The 14,898-nt window shown below is 35.8% G+C and overlaps 3 protein-coding genes across 3 annotated transcripts in view; 1 reads left to right on the top strand and 2 right to left on the bottom strand.

The window, feature by feature from the left end:
• Positions 1 to 589: 589 nt before the first annotated feature.
• Positions 590 to 4,263, top strand: LOC124540937 (mothers against decapentaplegic homolog 3-like). Its single transcript, XM_047118711.1, has 4 exons — positions 590 to 602; positions 1,420 to 1,564; positions 2,376 to 2,541; positions 3,718 to 4,263. The coding sequence occupies exons 1-3, from the start codon at positions 590 to 592 to the stop codon at positions 2,497 to 2,499; spliced, it is 282 nt and encodes a 93-aa protein (XP_046974667.1). The 3' UTR covers positions 2,500 to 2,541; positions 3,718 to 4,263.
• Positions 4,264 to 7,996: 3,733 nt separating this feature from the next.
• LOC124541113 lies at positions 7,997 to 12,111 on the bottom strand. The gene is made up of 4 exons (XM_047118945.1): positions 11,102 to 12,111; positions 9,927 to 10,101; positions 8,770 to 9,144; positions 7,997 to 8,377 (listed from the first exon to the last, which is right to left on the bottom strand). The coding sequence occupies exons 1-4, from the start codon at positions 11,949 to 11,951 to the stop codon at positions 8,053 to 8,055; spliced, it is 1,725 nt and encodes a 574-aa protein (XP_046974901.1). The 5' UTR covers positions 11,952 to 12,111; the 3' UTR covers positions 7,997 to 8,052.
• Positions 12,112 to 14,543: 2,432 nt separating this feature from the next.
• The window catches only part of LOC124541185 (solute carrier family 28 member 3-like), a 58,056-nt gene continuing 57,701 nt past the window's right edge, over positions 14,544 to 14,898 (bottom strand). Inside the window, exon 16 of the mRNA XM_047119048.1 lies at positions 14,544 to 14,742. Coding sequence (XP_046975004.1) covers positions 14,711 to 14,742 — 32 coding nt within the window. The 3' untranslated portion in view covers positions 14,544 to 14,710. The remainder of the gene's footprint in view (positions 14,743 to 14,898) is intronic.

Genomic DNA, 14,898 nt, shown 5'->3' with positions numbered 1-14,898 from the left:
TTGTATACGATTCAAGTGCGGCGAGATAGTCCCTCAGACTACTCTGATGCATAATTACAAGTTTGGCGTTTATCTCCATAACAATTTAAATGCGATGAGTTAGTCCCTCAGACTACTCTGATGCATATTAACAAACTTAGCTCTTAAAGCCATTACAATACAAATGCGACGAGCTAGTCCTGCAGACTACTCTGGTGCATATTTACAAACATAGTTCTTACGGCCGTTACAATTAAAATGCGACGAGCTAGTCCCGCAGACTACTCTGATGCATATTTATAAAATTGGTGTTTACGCAGGCAATTATGGTACTTTCCCCGATTACGTTAAAAAACAGTTCAAGATATGTCAAATTACTTACATTCTGGGTTTGGCGAGGGTACTCGTGATGAACAAGAAGATGGGCACGACGATGACGATGACGATGACGAACTTAATGAAATATTATTACGTTTTTTTCGACGTGAGCGTTTCACTTCCTTTTCCAATTGTCGCAATTTCTTTGCTATAAATTCTAACTATTATCACTTGCACGTTTCGGCATGATTTTTACCTAATTTGTGCGAATGTGAAGTGGTTGAGCACTAAAATGCGAATGTGGGGTAGGAACCCCACCCAAGTCAGCCCACCTGCTATGAATTTACTCCACAGCCCTTTATAGCTCCACATACCTTATCTATTTTTTTGTTTTTAGTGTTGCCATTTAAGTAGTGGCTATTTGTTTTTTCTAAACTATAGTGATGAAGTGGTGTCACCTATGCGTTACTACATTTTGTTCAATAATACTCACACATTACTAATCTCTTCGGACGAAGCACGAGTATAATTGGTCAATAAAGGTTTGGGAGCTCGTTTAATGGAATGCGAGATATTATGAGGCCAATAGGCTATTTGACTGGTTTTTAAAATCCATTTTATATTATTAAGTAGAGGTAAAGGAACCCAGTAAAAGTTGTTTTTTTTTTTATTTCTAGTACATTTTTGCCGAAAAATATCATATTAAAAATTTCATATTTAAATAACGCGCGAAAACGATACTTGCACAATATGGCGCTGCAATGGGACGTCACTTTGCTGTATTTTAATCTGTGGTACATATAGTAGAAAAGCAAGGTTTACAAGAAAGTGACTTCATCATAAGCCCGGCCAATCAGGAGCGTATTGTGTCACGTAACAAACACAACAATACTGAGTACTGTAATTTGACGGTAGAATAACTGATGAGTGGGTGGTACCTACCCAGACGGGCTTGCACAAATCCATACCACCAAGTACTTATTAGTAAGTTACTTCTGATTTTCTATAACACAAGTGTTTTAGATACTTACAGTGGGATCAGAGTAATGTATGTGACGTTGTCTAGATTTATTGTGCTAGATTTAGATCTAGATTTTGATGGCTACTTAATTTGATGAATAGGTTGCAACCTGAAAATCTTCAACAATCAAGAGTTCGCAGCGCTCCTCTCTCAGTCCGTGTCGCAGGGCTTCGAGGCGGTGTTCCAGCTGACCCGCATGTGCACCATACGCATGAGCTTCGTCAAGGGCTGGGGGGCGGAGTACAGGTATGTGTGCACCTGGATTTAATTTTATGGAATAGGTTCGCGAACGAGCTTATGGGCCAACCTGATGGTCACCATCACCCATAGACAATGACGCTGTTAGAAATATTAACTATTCCTCACATCGTCAATGCGCCACCAACCTTGGGAACTAAGATGTTATGTCCCTTGTGCCTGTAGTTACACTGCCTCACTCTTCCTTCAAATCGGAACACAACATTACTGAGTACTGTTGTTTGGCGGTTGAATATCTGATGAGTGGGTGATACTTACCCAAGCTTGCACAAAGCCCTACCACCAAGTCAATGGATGCCCTTAGGGGGGAGAATGGCTTTTGGGTTGCATTGGTATAAACTCCATATGATTAAAATCTTAAAAAACATGCAGTTATAATTTAATTTATATGCTTCTGAATTGAGATGGCCCAGTGGTTAGAACGCGTGCATCTTAACCGATGGTCGCGGGTTCAAACTAGGCAAGCGCAACTAAATATTCATTTGCTTTATTTGTGGCTGTAATTCATCTCGTGCTCGTCTTGAGGATATGTGCATGTGTCTAATTTCATAGAAATTATGCCAGATGCGTAGTCCACCAACCCGCATTGGAACGGCGTGGTGGAATATGTTCCAAACCTTCTCCACAAAAGGAAGAGGTGGCCTTAGCCCAGCAGTGGAAAATTTACAGGCTGTTACTGTACTGCTTTTGAATATAATAATTTCTTTCAGATTCCCAGAGAGAACATTTTCAATCCTGAAGATTATGGTTAAGAGAAATAAATATAAGTAATATAATAAAATATTACATATACTTTCAGACGGCAAACGGTGACGTCAACACCGTGCTGGATAGAGCTGCATCTCAATGGACCGCTCCAGTGGCTCGACCGGGTTCTAACGCAGATGGGCTCCCCGCCGCTGCCCTGCTCCTCCATGTCCTGAGTCCTGAGCGCTCGCACCACCGCACCACCACACCACCGCTGGGTGAGCGACACTAACCCTCGGTGCTCATGCAGACGGGCCCTGATCCACCATGCCCTGAGCGCTCGCACTGGACATGCAACCAACCAGGAACCTGGCTGTAGTCGAACAAGCTGGCCAGTTGTTTTTCTATTTACATATATAGGTATAGTATGACATAAATTAGATGTAGCATCGGAAAATGCAATGGAATGAAAATAAAACCGATTACTGCTGATTTACACAACCAATAGAATTCGTCGCTATACATTCACGCGTCAAATAAAACAAATGTATGTAAATCCACGCGTCAAATTGACGAATATATTAGGTCATATGATATTACAAGTTATTACATTTGTGCAAAGATCATATTCGAATGAAAAAAAAATATTTTGATAATTTGGGATAGCGCACTCAATTCGTATGTGATCGGTTTTACGAATTTTACCGATGCTACATCTAAGTTGTGTCGTACTATATATCTATTAAAGATAACCTGTGCACAAACATTTACAGTCAACCCCAGTTCAACCAAGTATGCTATAGTTATTTATTTTATTTGGTTTTTCAACAATGTATACGCTGATTAAAATAATATTCAGTGTTAGAAATTTTTAGAATTAAAAAAAATCTATGTTATATTATATATGTCACCGTGAGATAACAAACATCGTTAGATTATAATCTATCTCGTGAGATTGTAAAGTGTCGAAATATTGTGAACGTTTATACAACTTACAATAAAACTCATACAATTTTAATAGGTAGATTATAATCTAACGGGTATTTATAATTTTACCGAGATATATACATGATAAAGGTACTCAAATTAGAAAATTTTATAATGCCAAATATGATCTTTTTCATAGACGCAATGGACGTAACATTTAGATAGACAATGTTCTGATATTATATTTCGATGTATTATTATATTGATTTACTAGCGATCCGCCCCGGTTTCGTGCTGTAATGATATGACAGCACAGTGGAAACTTCTAAAATTATCAGTGTTTCTTTACTGAACTGTCCATGTATTATATATAAAAACCTTCGTGAATCGCTATTAAAAAAAACCACATCAAAATCCGTTGCATTGTTTTAAAGATTTAAGCATACATTAAGATATAGGGACAGAGAAAGCGACTTTGTTTTATATTATGTAGTGATGCAGTACTTAATCTTACATGTTTGTTCCAGGTCGGCAGTCAGTCAAGATAATCAAATAAGCACACAAAACTATAACAAAAAAAAAGTAGATTTCGTAAGCGTAGCTCAACAAATTAAATACCTCGAGTCTTAGACCATTTGATAAAGAATTGTATAACTTGATTTTCACTCGACGACCTTATTTGTATAGCGCTAAAGCGTATTTTTGATTAACTAATTTTTTAAAGCTTTGCAATAATTTGTTACGAAATAGTTGTTTCGAATTGCATGTTATACATAAGTTTCTATGTACAGTCGCTCACAGATAATATAATTAAATCGATCGTATTGTATATGTATGTTCCGATCCGTCTTTCAACAATAAAAAGCCCTAAATTAGGATTTATTTTTGATGTGGAATGTCTAAAAATTGTTAGTACTATATTATTGTAATGAGTACTTAAAAAGTGCAATAAGAATTTTAAAATGTCTACAAGATGTTTAAGTGTTGAAAGATGGGAAGAAACTGCATATGTATAGTACGACACGACTAAGATGTAGCATCGGCAATATTCGTAAAACCGATCACATCCTAAGTACGCTATCCCAAATTATCAATAATTATTTCTCATGTGAATATGATCTTTGCACAAACGTAATAACTTGTAATATCATATAACCTAATATATTCGTCAATTTGACGCGTCGATTTACATGCACTCGCTTTCTCGGGTTGAATTGACGCGAGAATCTATAGCGACGAATAGCGTCGATTGGCACGATAGGGAGCTATTTCTATTGGTTGTGTAAACAAGCAGTAATCGGTTTTATTGAATTTGCCGATGCTACATCTAAGTTGTGTCGTACTATAATCAACCTAGTCACATGATATATTTTAAAACGAGTTATACTTTAAAAGTATCGTTCTCATGAATTATAAATATATTTTGGATATACATGATATATAAAAAGTTATATAAAGACTGCTTCGATGGTAAAATGTAAACAAACCGCTTTAAGTTTAATTTTTATGTCTATATGGCGGATCTAGTCAGCCATATTACATTGATGATGACGTCACACTAATATGTCTGATCTTTAACTGCCTCGGTTAAATAGTTTGGGCCGAGATATCTCAGTAACAGCCCATAGTCTGGGCCTTTATATTGCCAGAGTCAACATTTTGAAGTACTTTTTCAAACATAGTAGAATAATCTATTGTGTAAACATGTAGTAGAAAACATTTGTGGAAGTTTCCTATACCTTGTTGTCCGGAATTTTTTTTTTTTGAAAAGGAGTTTCTATTATCATTGTAGAAATGGTTTTGAGAGTTGATGGTGAACTGCAATGGCACTGTCTTGGGTTGTAGTGACCACTATAACCATTTTAATTTCTTATTTTAAAGGCCCATTTTAATCTCTTGTAAATCTTATAGTTTAATGTTTTTTAAGATGTATAAAAATATTATTATGTACTTGTATAATGATAAATAAATAAAAATCTTTTTATTGCTTTAAACTGTACAGTTTGAAAGCGATAGTCTTCATCATACGTTTGAATGAGATCTTTCTGATGAAGAAAGTAATTTCAGTAACGATTACGGATTTGCACGTACAACAACAACAGCCTGTAAATATCCCACTGCTGGGATAATGCCTACTATCTCATTGAGGAAAAGGTTTGGAACATATTCCAACACTGCTCCAATGCGGGTTGGTGAATGAAATTTGCAAGTACTCTTATTTCAATTTATCAAAAAATTAAAATCAACTGATTTTTTATTCAAGTAGGCTCATAAAGGCACTTTTATATTGTTATGTTACAGTATTGAATTAAATGTAAATCAACGGTTTGAATAGTAGATTCTACCCAGAAGAACCGGCAAGAAACTTTATAGTTCATATGAGTCAAACAATTATGTGGTTCGATATACACAATTTCAGGTTTTTAAAGGTTTTATATCAACTCTGCCATCAAGTTGATGCATGCCTTGTCTATATAATGAGTTAAATTTTTGCGATTTGTTTACATTTTGCATATTGATGAATTTGAAACGACTTTTTTGTGAACGCCTGTACATTACATATAATCTATTTTTCAGAAAGGAATTTATCAATGTTTTTTCTTTTATTATATTTGATTCAATGATTTGTTGTTAGTAAATTGTTTGAATAATTTTGCCATTCAGATGCATTTAATGTTAATGAAATTATAATCATTTTAAACTTGGTGTTTTTTTATGCCCTTTATATGTACAGTTATTTTTTTTAGAAGTATAATTTTAAGCAATTCATATTTGTTTTATTTAATCAACCCCAATGCCTAGTTTTATTATCATGTGTTTAAAAATAAAATATTTGAATTGCAATAAAAAAAAGTAAGCTCAATTCCAAGACTATGAGGAGTAAAGTTGAATTGTCATTTAACAACTATTTTAAGTGATGCTACCACCGGTTCGGAAAGTAGATTCTACCGAGAAGAACTGGCAAGAAACACAGTAGTTTATCTTTTTCAGCATTTAAAAATACATTCGTGTTAGTTAATTACGATTATATTTTATTTACTTGGTGGCAGGGCTTTGTGCAAGCCCGTTTGGGTAGGTACCACCCACTCCTCAGTTATTCTACCGACAAATAACAGTACTCAGTATTGATGTGTTCCGTTTTGAAGGGTGAGCGAGCCAGTGTAACTACAGGCACAAGGGACATAACATCTTAGTTCCCAAGGTTGGTAGCACATTGACGATGTAAGGAATAGTTAATATTTCTTACAGCTTCATTGTCTATGGGTGTTGGTGACCACTTACCATCAGGTGGCCTATATGCTCGTCCGCCTACCTATACCATAAATATATATCTATGTAATTTATCCTGCCTGTATGGTCTAAGGTTAGTTTATATATAAACTTATATACAACTACCTCTAAGTAGCCATGCACATGCCGGATGAAACGGGACTGCCGTGTGCCTTAATAAGCGATTTATATTAAAGGATTCAATACTCGCGTCTCATTGGTTAATAAGCAAGACGAATACGGCATGAGATTGGTCAATGAAGGTTTGGGAGCTCGTTTAATGGAATACGTGATACTATGGGGCCAATTATAAATTCTCAACGTTAATGATACGGTCCCGTTTATTCCAATTGTAGTATCCATTAATTAATAGACTAAAGTTTTAGAAATTGCATGAAACTACAAGTGAGAAAAGAGAGGTTTTGGACAGTTATCAAAATATAATTGAATTCTGCTTTTTTGTCAGCGGAGGTCAATGATATTCTAATAAAAAGATATGTTATAAGACCAAGCGAGCAGCCTCGCGCGAGGCCCGCCGCGCGCGGCAAACGTTCTGCCTCGCACGAGGCAAGCTCGGTTGGATAAATTTACACGGCGAGGCTGCCTCGCTCGAGAAGCCCGAGCAATATTTGCTCAGTCGACAGCCAAGACAATATGGCACCGTACGTGCGCACGGCCGTGGCAGCTTTCGCTTTTATTACGCTACATACTATTATAAAAAAACGAAGATGTAATTTAAAAAGGAAAAGATTTTGGATCAAGACAATTTACAAAAACAGATTTTGTTACGGAAATCGACTTTATCAAGAATTGTGCGACGATGAAGATGAAAACAATTAGCATCTAGAATTATTTAGCATCCCAAAGCCATCTTTTTGCAACATACAAAGTTATTAAACGGCGACACTCATTTTTATCCATTTTTTCGAACGAGCGTGGCATGTAACACACGTGGCGTCCACACTGCGCGCGGCAAACGACTGAGGCACCTTTGAGCAAAACCCAAAGAGCCGACACCGCTCGGCTCGGTCACGTACGCGCTCGCCCGAGGCAAGCGCATGCTCTGCCTCGGGCGAGCGCACGTCCACACTGAGCGAGCCGCAGCGCGAGGCAGAACGTTTGCCGCGCGCGGCGGGCCTCGCGCGAGGCTGCTCGCTTGGTCTGGACCCGTACTAAACATCAGAAAAAAGTGCCGTGCCGGGGACCGTTTATTTTACATTTCGTTACAAGTAAAAAGCATAGCTTGATAAAAACAATAAGTAAAAGGGATAACTAGATGTTTTAATTACGCAAAACGTATTACTACGTAATTATGATGTATTAAAACGTGTTACTACGTAAAACGACTAAAGGCAAACGTCCCAATTGGGACGTTTTCTAGTCTTCACTTTTTGCGCGTTAATAACATATGTGTTTACTACAACATCATTGGCGGAGGTGAAATTTGTTTGCCGAAAAAAGAGAAATAAAAAAATTACTGATTCAAATTGTATTGCACACGTTTCACTTTACACAGGAAATAAATACAATATAATGGAATTTTAACTTTATTTATTAAAAACATCACTATAACACTAACAAAAAACAAAACATCAGATTCTTACAACGCTCGTACACGGCTCCCATTTGTAGCAAAAACCGTTTTGCACGTTTTGCACAATATTCCTTTTATCAGAGTTTTTATCAACAGATTCCGTAGATGTAAAATAAACGATATTGGTTGATGGATCGTAGCTTAAATTGTCAACTGATTTATTCGTACTCTCTGCATTATCTGTGGAAGTTGACAAGCTTTTGACGTTGTGTAATAAATTATCTGTTTTTCGATTGTGATTCAGAATGCCAGCACAGCTGTGGAATTTGGAGAATTTGTCGTTTATTCTATGTTCTAGATCCACGTGCAGGTTGAGTTGACGTCTGAAATTATTGCATAGAATTAGTGTTATCGAAATCGGTTTTAAATTTACCTCTTTCTAACAAATGGGTTACAGTAAAGTTAAAGAGAGATAGAGCGAATATTTCTTCAGTTTAATTGTATCTTCTTTGAATGCTTTGACGTACCAAAATGCTATTCATTCAATTTTAATGTGTTTCGATATATTGACTACAGATCACAAAGGCGGTACAAATGTGAACAAGCTCTAATAAATGTTCATGTAAAAATGGGAACAAAGTCTGCCACATATATGTAAATCACATATAAATTTGTGCACTGTTAAATAAGCAAGCCTTTATCTCTACGTTTTTACTTTTCTTTAACTTTAAGTACACATGATTATTTATAGAAAAAAATACCAATATATTTTTACCTATGCTCAAATATTTCTCCACACAGCTGACATCTCACTGGAAGGTATTTCGTCGTGGAATCCGAGTCCAAAGAGGTTTTACTTTCTTTGTTTTGGAAATGGCTACTACTGTAACCTTTTTTCTCCGTAATCGTTTTCTGGTTGGAGCTCGAGTCAGACTTTGTCGTGTCGGATTCATTGTCAGTAGTCTTAGTATAAGGATGGAAAGTTTGAAAATTTTGTCCCGACGAACTATTCTTGATCTCTGCTAGCACATGTTCTGGATCACTTATTTTGTCGAAGAATGAAACTATTTTCTTTAATTTCTCTTCGGGAACATCGCTCTTTTGTACTTCTGGGTCAGTTTGGGTGTTGCTAGCTATTTTAGTTGTATATCTGTGGACAAAATTAATGCTACGTTATTTTTTAACATTGTTATTACGAAACTAGGTGTCCAAACGATAATCATGTGTGGTGATAGCTAGTTAAGTAGCGTATGAGACTGCGGATTCTGAGATCCTGGGTACAAACCGCGAATTGGATCAGTCAGATCAGTTTACCTGTCAAGCTCTCTTAGCAGCCGGAGTTATGATGTTGGTATAGTAAAAATTAATGTAAGTTAAGTACGTAAAATTCGTAAAGTTATCCTTTCGGGCTATGGGGGTGATGAAATAGAGCAATATAATATGTCCTGGGCAGGTTAAGGTCACCTTATGGTAAGTGGTCATCACCATCATGTAAATATTAACCATTTTTTACATCCAAATGCACTACCAACCATGGGAGCTATGTTATGACCCGTATGCCTCTAGTAACACTGGCTCATCCATCCTTCAAACTAGATTCAACTATATTCAACTTCAACAACACTGATTATTGCTGTTTGCCAGTAGAATATCTGATGAGTAGATACATATATAGACGGTATTACCAAGCAAGTTCATATGTACAGTCAGAGTAAGAAAACCTTCGTCAGTTTTCAAATGCATTTCTTTATCAAGTGGTAAGTTCTTAGTACCTTTTGAATCCAAACATAATATCATTGCGACGCAATATGTCATTCTCGATCTGTAAAGCAGATTACCGCTCACACTGAGCACACGAAAATAGATCTTAAGGTGACGAACTTTTCTTACCCCACTCTACATATAATTACCAAAACAATATAAATATTCTACCTTGCAGTAGAAGGCGCTGAGGTCACTTGTGCATTAAACTTTGTTATGCCAATATGTTCATTCTCGTGTAGAACTTTATCATACTCTTTGGTGAATCCTTCGTGGCAATAATGACAGATGAACTTTCGATCCGGAAAGTGACAAAGGTTTAAGTGATCATTGTAATTAATTATACCTGAAAATTGTTAATATTAAGCATGATTATTAAGCTAATACTTTATTAAGGCGAGATGGCCCAGCAGTAAAACGCGTGCATCTGAACCAATGATTATGGGTTCAAACCTAGGCAAGCACCACTGAATATTCATGTGCTTAATTTGTGTCTATAATTCGTCCCGTTCTCAGCGGTGAAGGAAAACATCGTGAGGAAACCTGCATGTGTCAAATTTCATAGAAATTCTGCCACATGTGTATTCCACCAACCTGCATTGGAACAGCGTGGTGGAATATGTTCCAAAACCACTTTTTAACGGAAGAGAAGGCCTTGGCCAGCAATGAGAAATTTACAGGCCGTTACTTTACTCCTATAAACCCGTGGTATATCTATAATGACGTTGTCTACCTATGTATGTATGCCTATGTAACTTATCTACGATAATACCATAAATTTATTTCCAAAACTAATCAAGATAGAGAATTATTCTCTTAAATATGCCATCAAAAGTTGTCTATCGATCAGATGTCAGTTAACGGCATTTTTGTAATACCACGACCTATCAGGAGACCTTCGCATAAATTAGGCATTAGACCAAGTATGATCCATTCCAATGGATTAGTAAAGATGAATTAACAGTATAGGCCATAATTGTCATATCATTGAATTCGCGTAATAATGGCGTTTTGAATATAAGAGCTGAGATGGCCCAGTGGTTAGAACGCGTGCATCTTAACCGATGATTGCGGGTTCAAACCCAGGCAAGCACCGCTATATATATATGTGCTTAATTTGTGTTTATAATTCATCTCGTGCTCTGCGGTGAAGGAAAACATCGTGAGGGAACCTGCATGTGACAAATTTCATAGAAATTCTGCCACATGTGTATTCCACCAACCCGCATAGGAATAGCGTGGTGGAATATGTTCCAAACCTTCTCCTTAAAGGGAGAGGAGGCCTTTACCCAGCAGTGGGAATTTACAGGCTGTTGTTGTTGTTGTTTACAAAAATACGAACATACCGTAAGATATCATTTTGCACCCGACCATCGGACAATGTCGCGGCGTCGTATCCGTCAAATAACTCCTCTGAATAGATTGCACGTACGATAATATTATCGGACCCTTCGAATCCCTTAACGCGATATCCGAATTAGTTTTCCTCGGACGTCGAAATCTTCTAAATTGCAATCTATTGCGTCTTCGGCGCTCGAAACGGGTTATATTATTATCACTGCCGCCGTACGGGTAACTTTTCGCTCGTATACCCAAAATCCTCTGCAGAAAAATCTGAAAACGAGTTGGTTTCTTCCGATGGATCAAATTCTGAGCGTAGTGTATGTCACTTGCATCACCGACCGAGCTGTCATTGGAGTCCTGCGTGCTCTTATCATCTCTCGCGTTTGATAGTGTTGTATTCGATTTGATAATTTGAGATGAAGAGTTACGGCTTAGTTTTAATTCATTCATAACCGTCACAGCTTCATTTTCTAATATGTCGCCGCTGGATATTTCGGTAGTTCCAGCGCATGCGTCGGTTTTCGTTCTATGTGATCTTTTTCGTCTATGAGTTATTTCATCATGGGGCTGTTGATCTGTGTAGTTCTGTGGCAATATCCCTATTACGCTGGCGTCGTATATCTGGAAGAGCTTTTTAAGGCATTTGTATTTGGCTTTTAAGACTTCGTGTTTCTTCTTGGGGACCCATTTCAGTGTTTCTTCATTTCTCTCTATCTGTTCCGGTATGCTTGTGAGAGTCGGCTGTTTGTTAAACATTGAACCGCGACGCTTCTCAACGATTTTGCAAATAATTTTAACGATCAAATATATGTAAACACTGATAATGACTTCGTAATTTTGATAAAGTATCATAACTCACGTTTCGAGTGTTAATTTTGATTGGTTTAATGAAAATAAACGTTTAATTAATAACTGCATGGTATAGTGACATTTTTATGATGACTTCAGAAAAATGTATATTTTTTTTATTTTTAAATCGTAAATTAAGAAGTATGCCAGTAATATGTTAATTTAAAAGGATATATAAGCTGATGGTGAACAGATAAAAATATATTTGGATTACAAAAGAAAAAAAGAATTACCGTTTCTGTTTGGAAATATGCCCATTAAATTGATGTTTTTGGGATTATCTGAGTATTTATGAAAATGTTTGATATTATGATCAAGATAAGAGATTAGAGAGATTCTTTTTGTAAATATTATATATGTTATAAGATTAGATTAGACTTAAAAGTTTGATTGGAGTCATCATTGCTTGTATCGTCAAGCTCAAAACTCAAACTCAAATTACTTTATTCAATTTAGAAGTATTACACTTTCTTCTTAAAGGTCAATTGAAACAGTACCACCGGTTCGGAAAAGAAAAACCCTGTCCTGAGAAGAACCGGCGAAAGAAACTCAGCGGATTTTTTTTGTCTCATATATAACGGAGAAGGCATCCCCGAGCCCGTTTTTAAAAAACGTGACGTCAGCTATGCGAGTGTCAGAGTTTCGATCTTTAACCATCTTCAGTGGTATGAAATAAAACTCAGGAATTAATCCTCTTTGATTTATTCCAATATGAGACGGTCCGATCGCTCCGACGGCTCGACCAAGTCTGTCGATACCGGAGGGTGCTTGATCTTTTATAACAAAAATAGGTGGGTAGACTTATTCACTCAAGATAACAACTGTTTACAAACATTAAAATATTTCAGAGTAATTTAACATTTCAAAATTCACTAAAAATTATTCATTCAACAATGAAACAGTTTTAAATTATTAAAATAATCATTTCTGGACACGTGTTTTTCTTAAATTGGTGGCTCCGCGCCGACATATATAATATAAACAATTTAATATGAAATGAAATAGCTATCGTTTTATTCCCAAGGTGTGCTATCGATCATAAACTCATTAACTGTTTAATAATCTTTTGCACACAAGCGTTCCTTAATAATTTTTTTAAATTGTTAAGTGTCCGATTCCTAAAAGTCAATAAATCCTTCTTGGGACAAGGTATCGGTTTATATAATAAAATTTCCCTAAATTTGTTAAACATTTATTTCAACATCGTATAAAATATATTTTATTTATTTACAACATTCTTAAAATAAATATAAATAGCTATTATATACAAAACTCTACATAGATTACTTTCATAAAATTCCCAAGATTTTGGTAATTTTTAGAATTGTCATAAAATATCTTCGAATATATGTTATCTATATTTGTATTATCAATGCGATGTTGTTACCGCTCATTTATTACCTCACTCGAGAAAATTTTGAAGGCTGTATACACTATACAATAATATCCTAATAAACAGATATGTTATACCCATACTAAACAACAGAAAAAAGTGTGACGCGCCGGGGACCGTTTATTATACATTTCGTTACAAGTAAAAAAGATAGCTTGATAAAAACAATAAGTAAAAGGGATAACCAGATGTTTTAATTACGCAAAACGTATAACTACACAATTATGATGTATTATAACGTATTACTGGCATAATTATGATGAAAACGACTAAAGGCAAACGTCCCAATTAGGACGTTTTCTAGTCTTCACTTTTTGCGCGTTTATGACATATCTGTTTACTAGAACATCATTGGCTGTATACGGAGATATGCCATATTGATGAATAATTTTTTTTTATATTATCGTGCAGGCCCACGATAGGGCCCGATCAAAACCTATCCACATAGATTAAATTTGTCGACTAAAAAATGTTTTTTTAGTCGACAAATTCTTATGATCGAGTTATTTCGATATAAAATCCTTAAAATTCAATGACATGTTTAAATGACAGTGACAGTTGACCGGGCGGCCATTTTTGACATTAACGGGTGCGTTCAGTAAGTGTTTCAAATAATAATTTCCTGCAGGGATACGGTAACTCCATATAAACTTATCAACAAATAATTTTATTAATATAAGATATACTGTATTTCTTTAGTTTAATTTTATTTTACCCAAGCGAAGCCGGGTTTTTAACTAGTATGTAATTAAGTCAATAATAAATACATTTACAATTGTGTTCTGCGGTGAATGTCAAGATTAATTATTACGGAATAGTACTCTATGATAATTTATTTTACCATTATTAATGAATTATTTGTTATTACAAATAGTTAAAGTTCGACACAACTTAGATGTAGCATGGGCAAATTTCGTAAAACCGATCACATCCGAATTGAGTACGCTAAACCAAATTATCAATATTTATTTCTTATGTGAATATGATCTTTACACAAACGTAATAACTTGTAATATCATATGACCGAATATATTCGTCAATATGACACAACGATATACATACATGCACTTGATTTCTCGGGTTCAAATGACGCTACAGCGACGAATAGCGTCGAATGGCGCGATAGGAAACTATTTCTATTGGTTGTATGAATCGGACGTAATCGGTTTTATTAAATTTGCCGAAGCTACATCTAAATTGTGTCGTACTATACGTATAATATTAACAACTCCAGCCAAGATTTCAGTTGTCAGTCACTATGATAACATATAATTACAATAGTCTTAAATTTTCACTATTTTTATCACAAGCATATAAAAGTTCGGATGAAAAAACCGTTTCTTGATAACTATTTTCTTCTACGGATTCGCTATCCAAATGATCCAACCGGCATTAGGATTCCTGAAATGAGTAAAAAGTACATACTTTAAGCTATTTATTTCACTTATTAAACATCGGTTTGTATCGACATTTGTATCGACTTGAGTTCTATAGATAGTTTTGTACATAAATCAGGACCGTATTTAAAGTCCTGGAGGCCCTTGGGCAAGAGGGAAG

Source organism: Vanessa cardui, chromosome 27, assembly GCF_905220365.1.
Source record: "Vanessa cardui chromosome 27, ilVanCard2.1, whole genome shotgun sequence".
Lineage (NCBI taxonomy): Eukaryota > Metazoa > Arthropoda > Insecta > Lepidoptera > Nymphalidae > Vanessa > Vanessa cardui.
Note: the sequence above shows the minus strand (reverse complement) of the source record. Positions and strands in the feature narration are given on the sequence as shown.

Bases quoted from the DNA above. Each gene is read 5' to 3' on its own strand.
- LOC124540937 (XM_047118711.1), top strand. The intron at 1,565-2,375 runs GTATGTGTGCAC...ATATACTTTCAG, and splicing joins GGCTGGGGGGCGGAGTACAG to ACGGCAAACGGTGACGTCAA.
- LOC124541113 (XM_047118945.1), bottom strand. From the start codon at position 11,951: ATGATACTTTATCAAAATTACGAAGTCATTATCAGTGTTTACATATAT. The intron at 10,102-11,101 runs GTATGTTCGTAT...AACAATTTTCAG, and splicing joins GTGCAAAATGATATCTTACG to GTATAATTAATTACAATGAT. The intron at 9,145-9,926 runs GTAGAATATTTA...TTTTGTCCACAG, and splicing joins TCAGCGCCTTCTACTGCAAG to ATATACAACTAAAATAGCTA.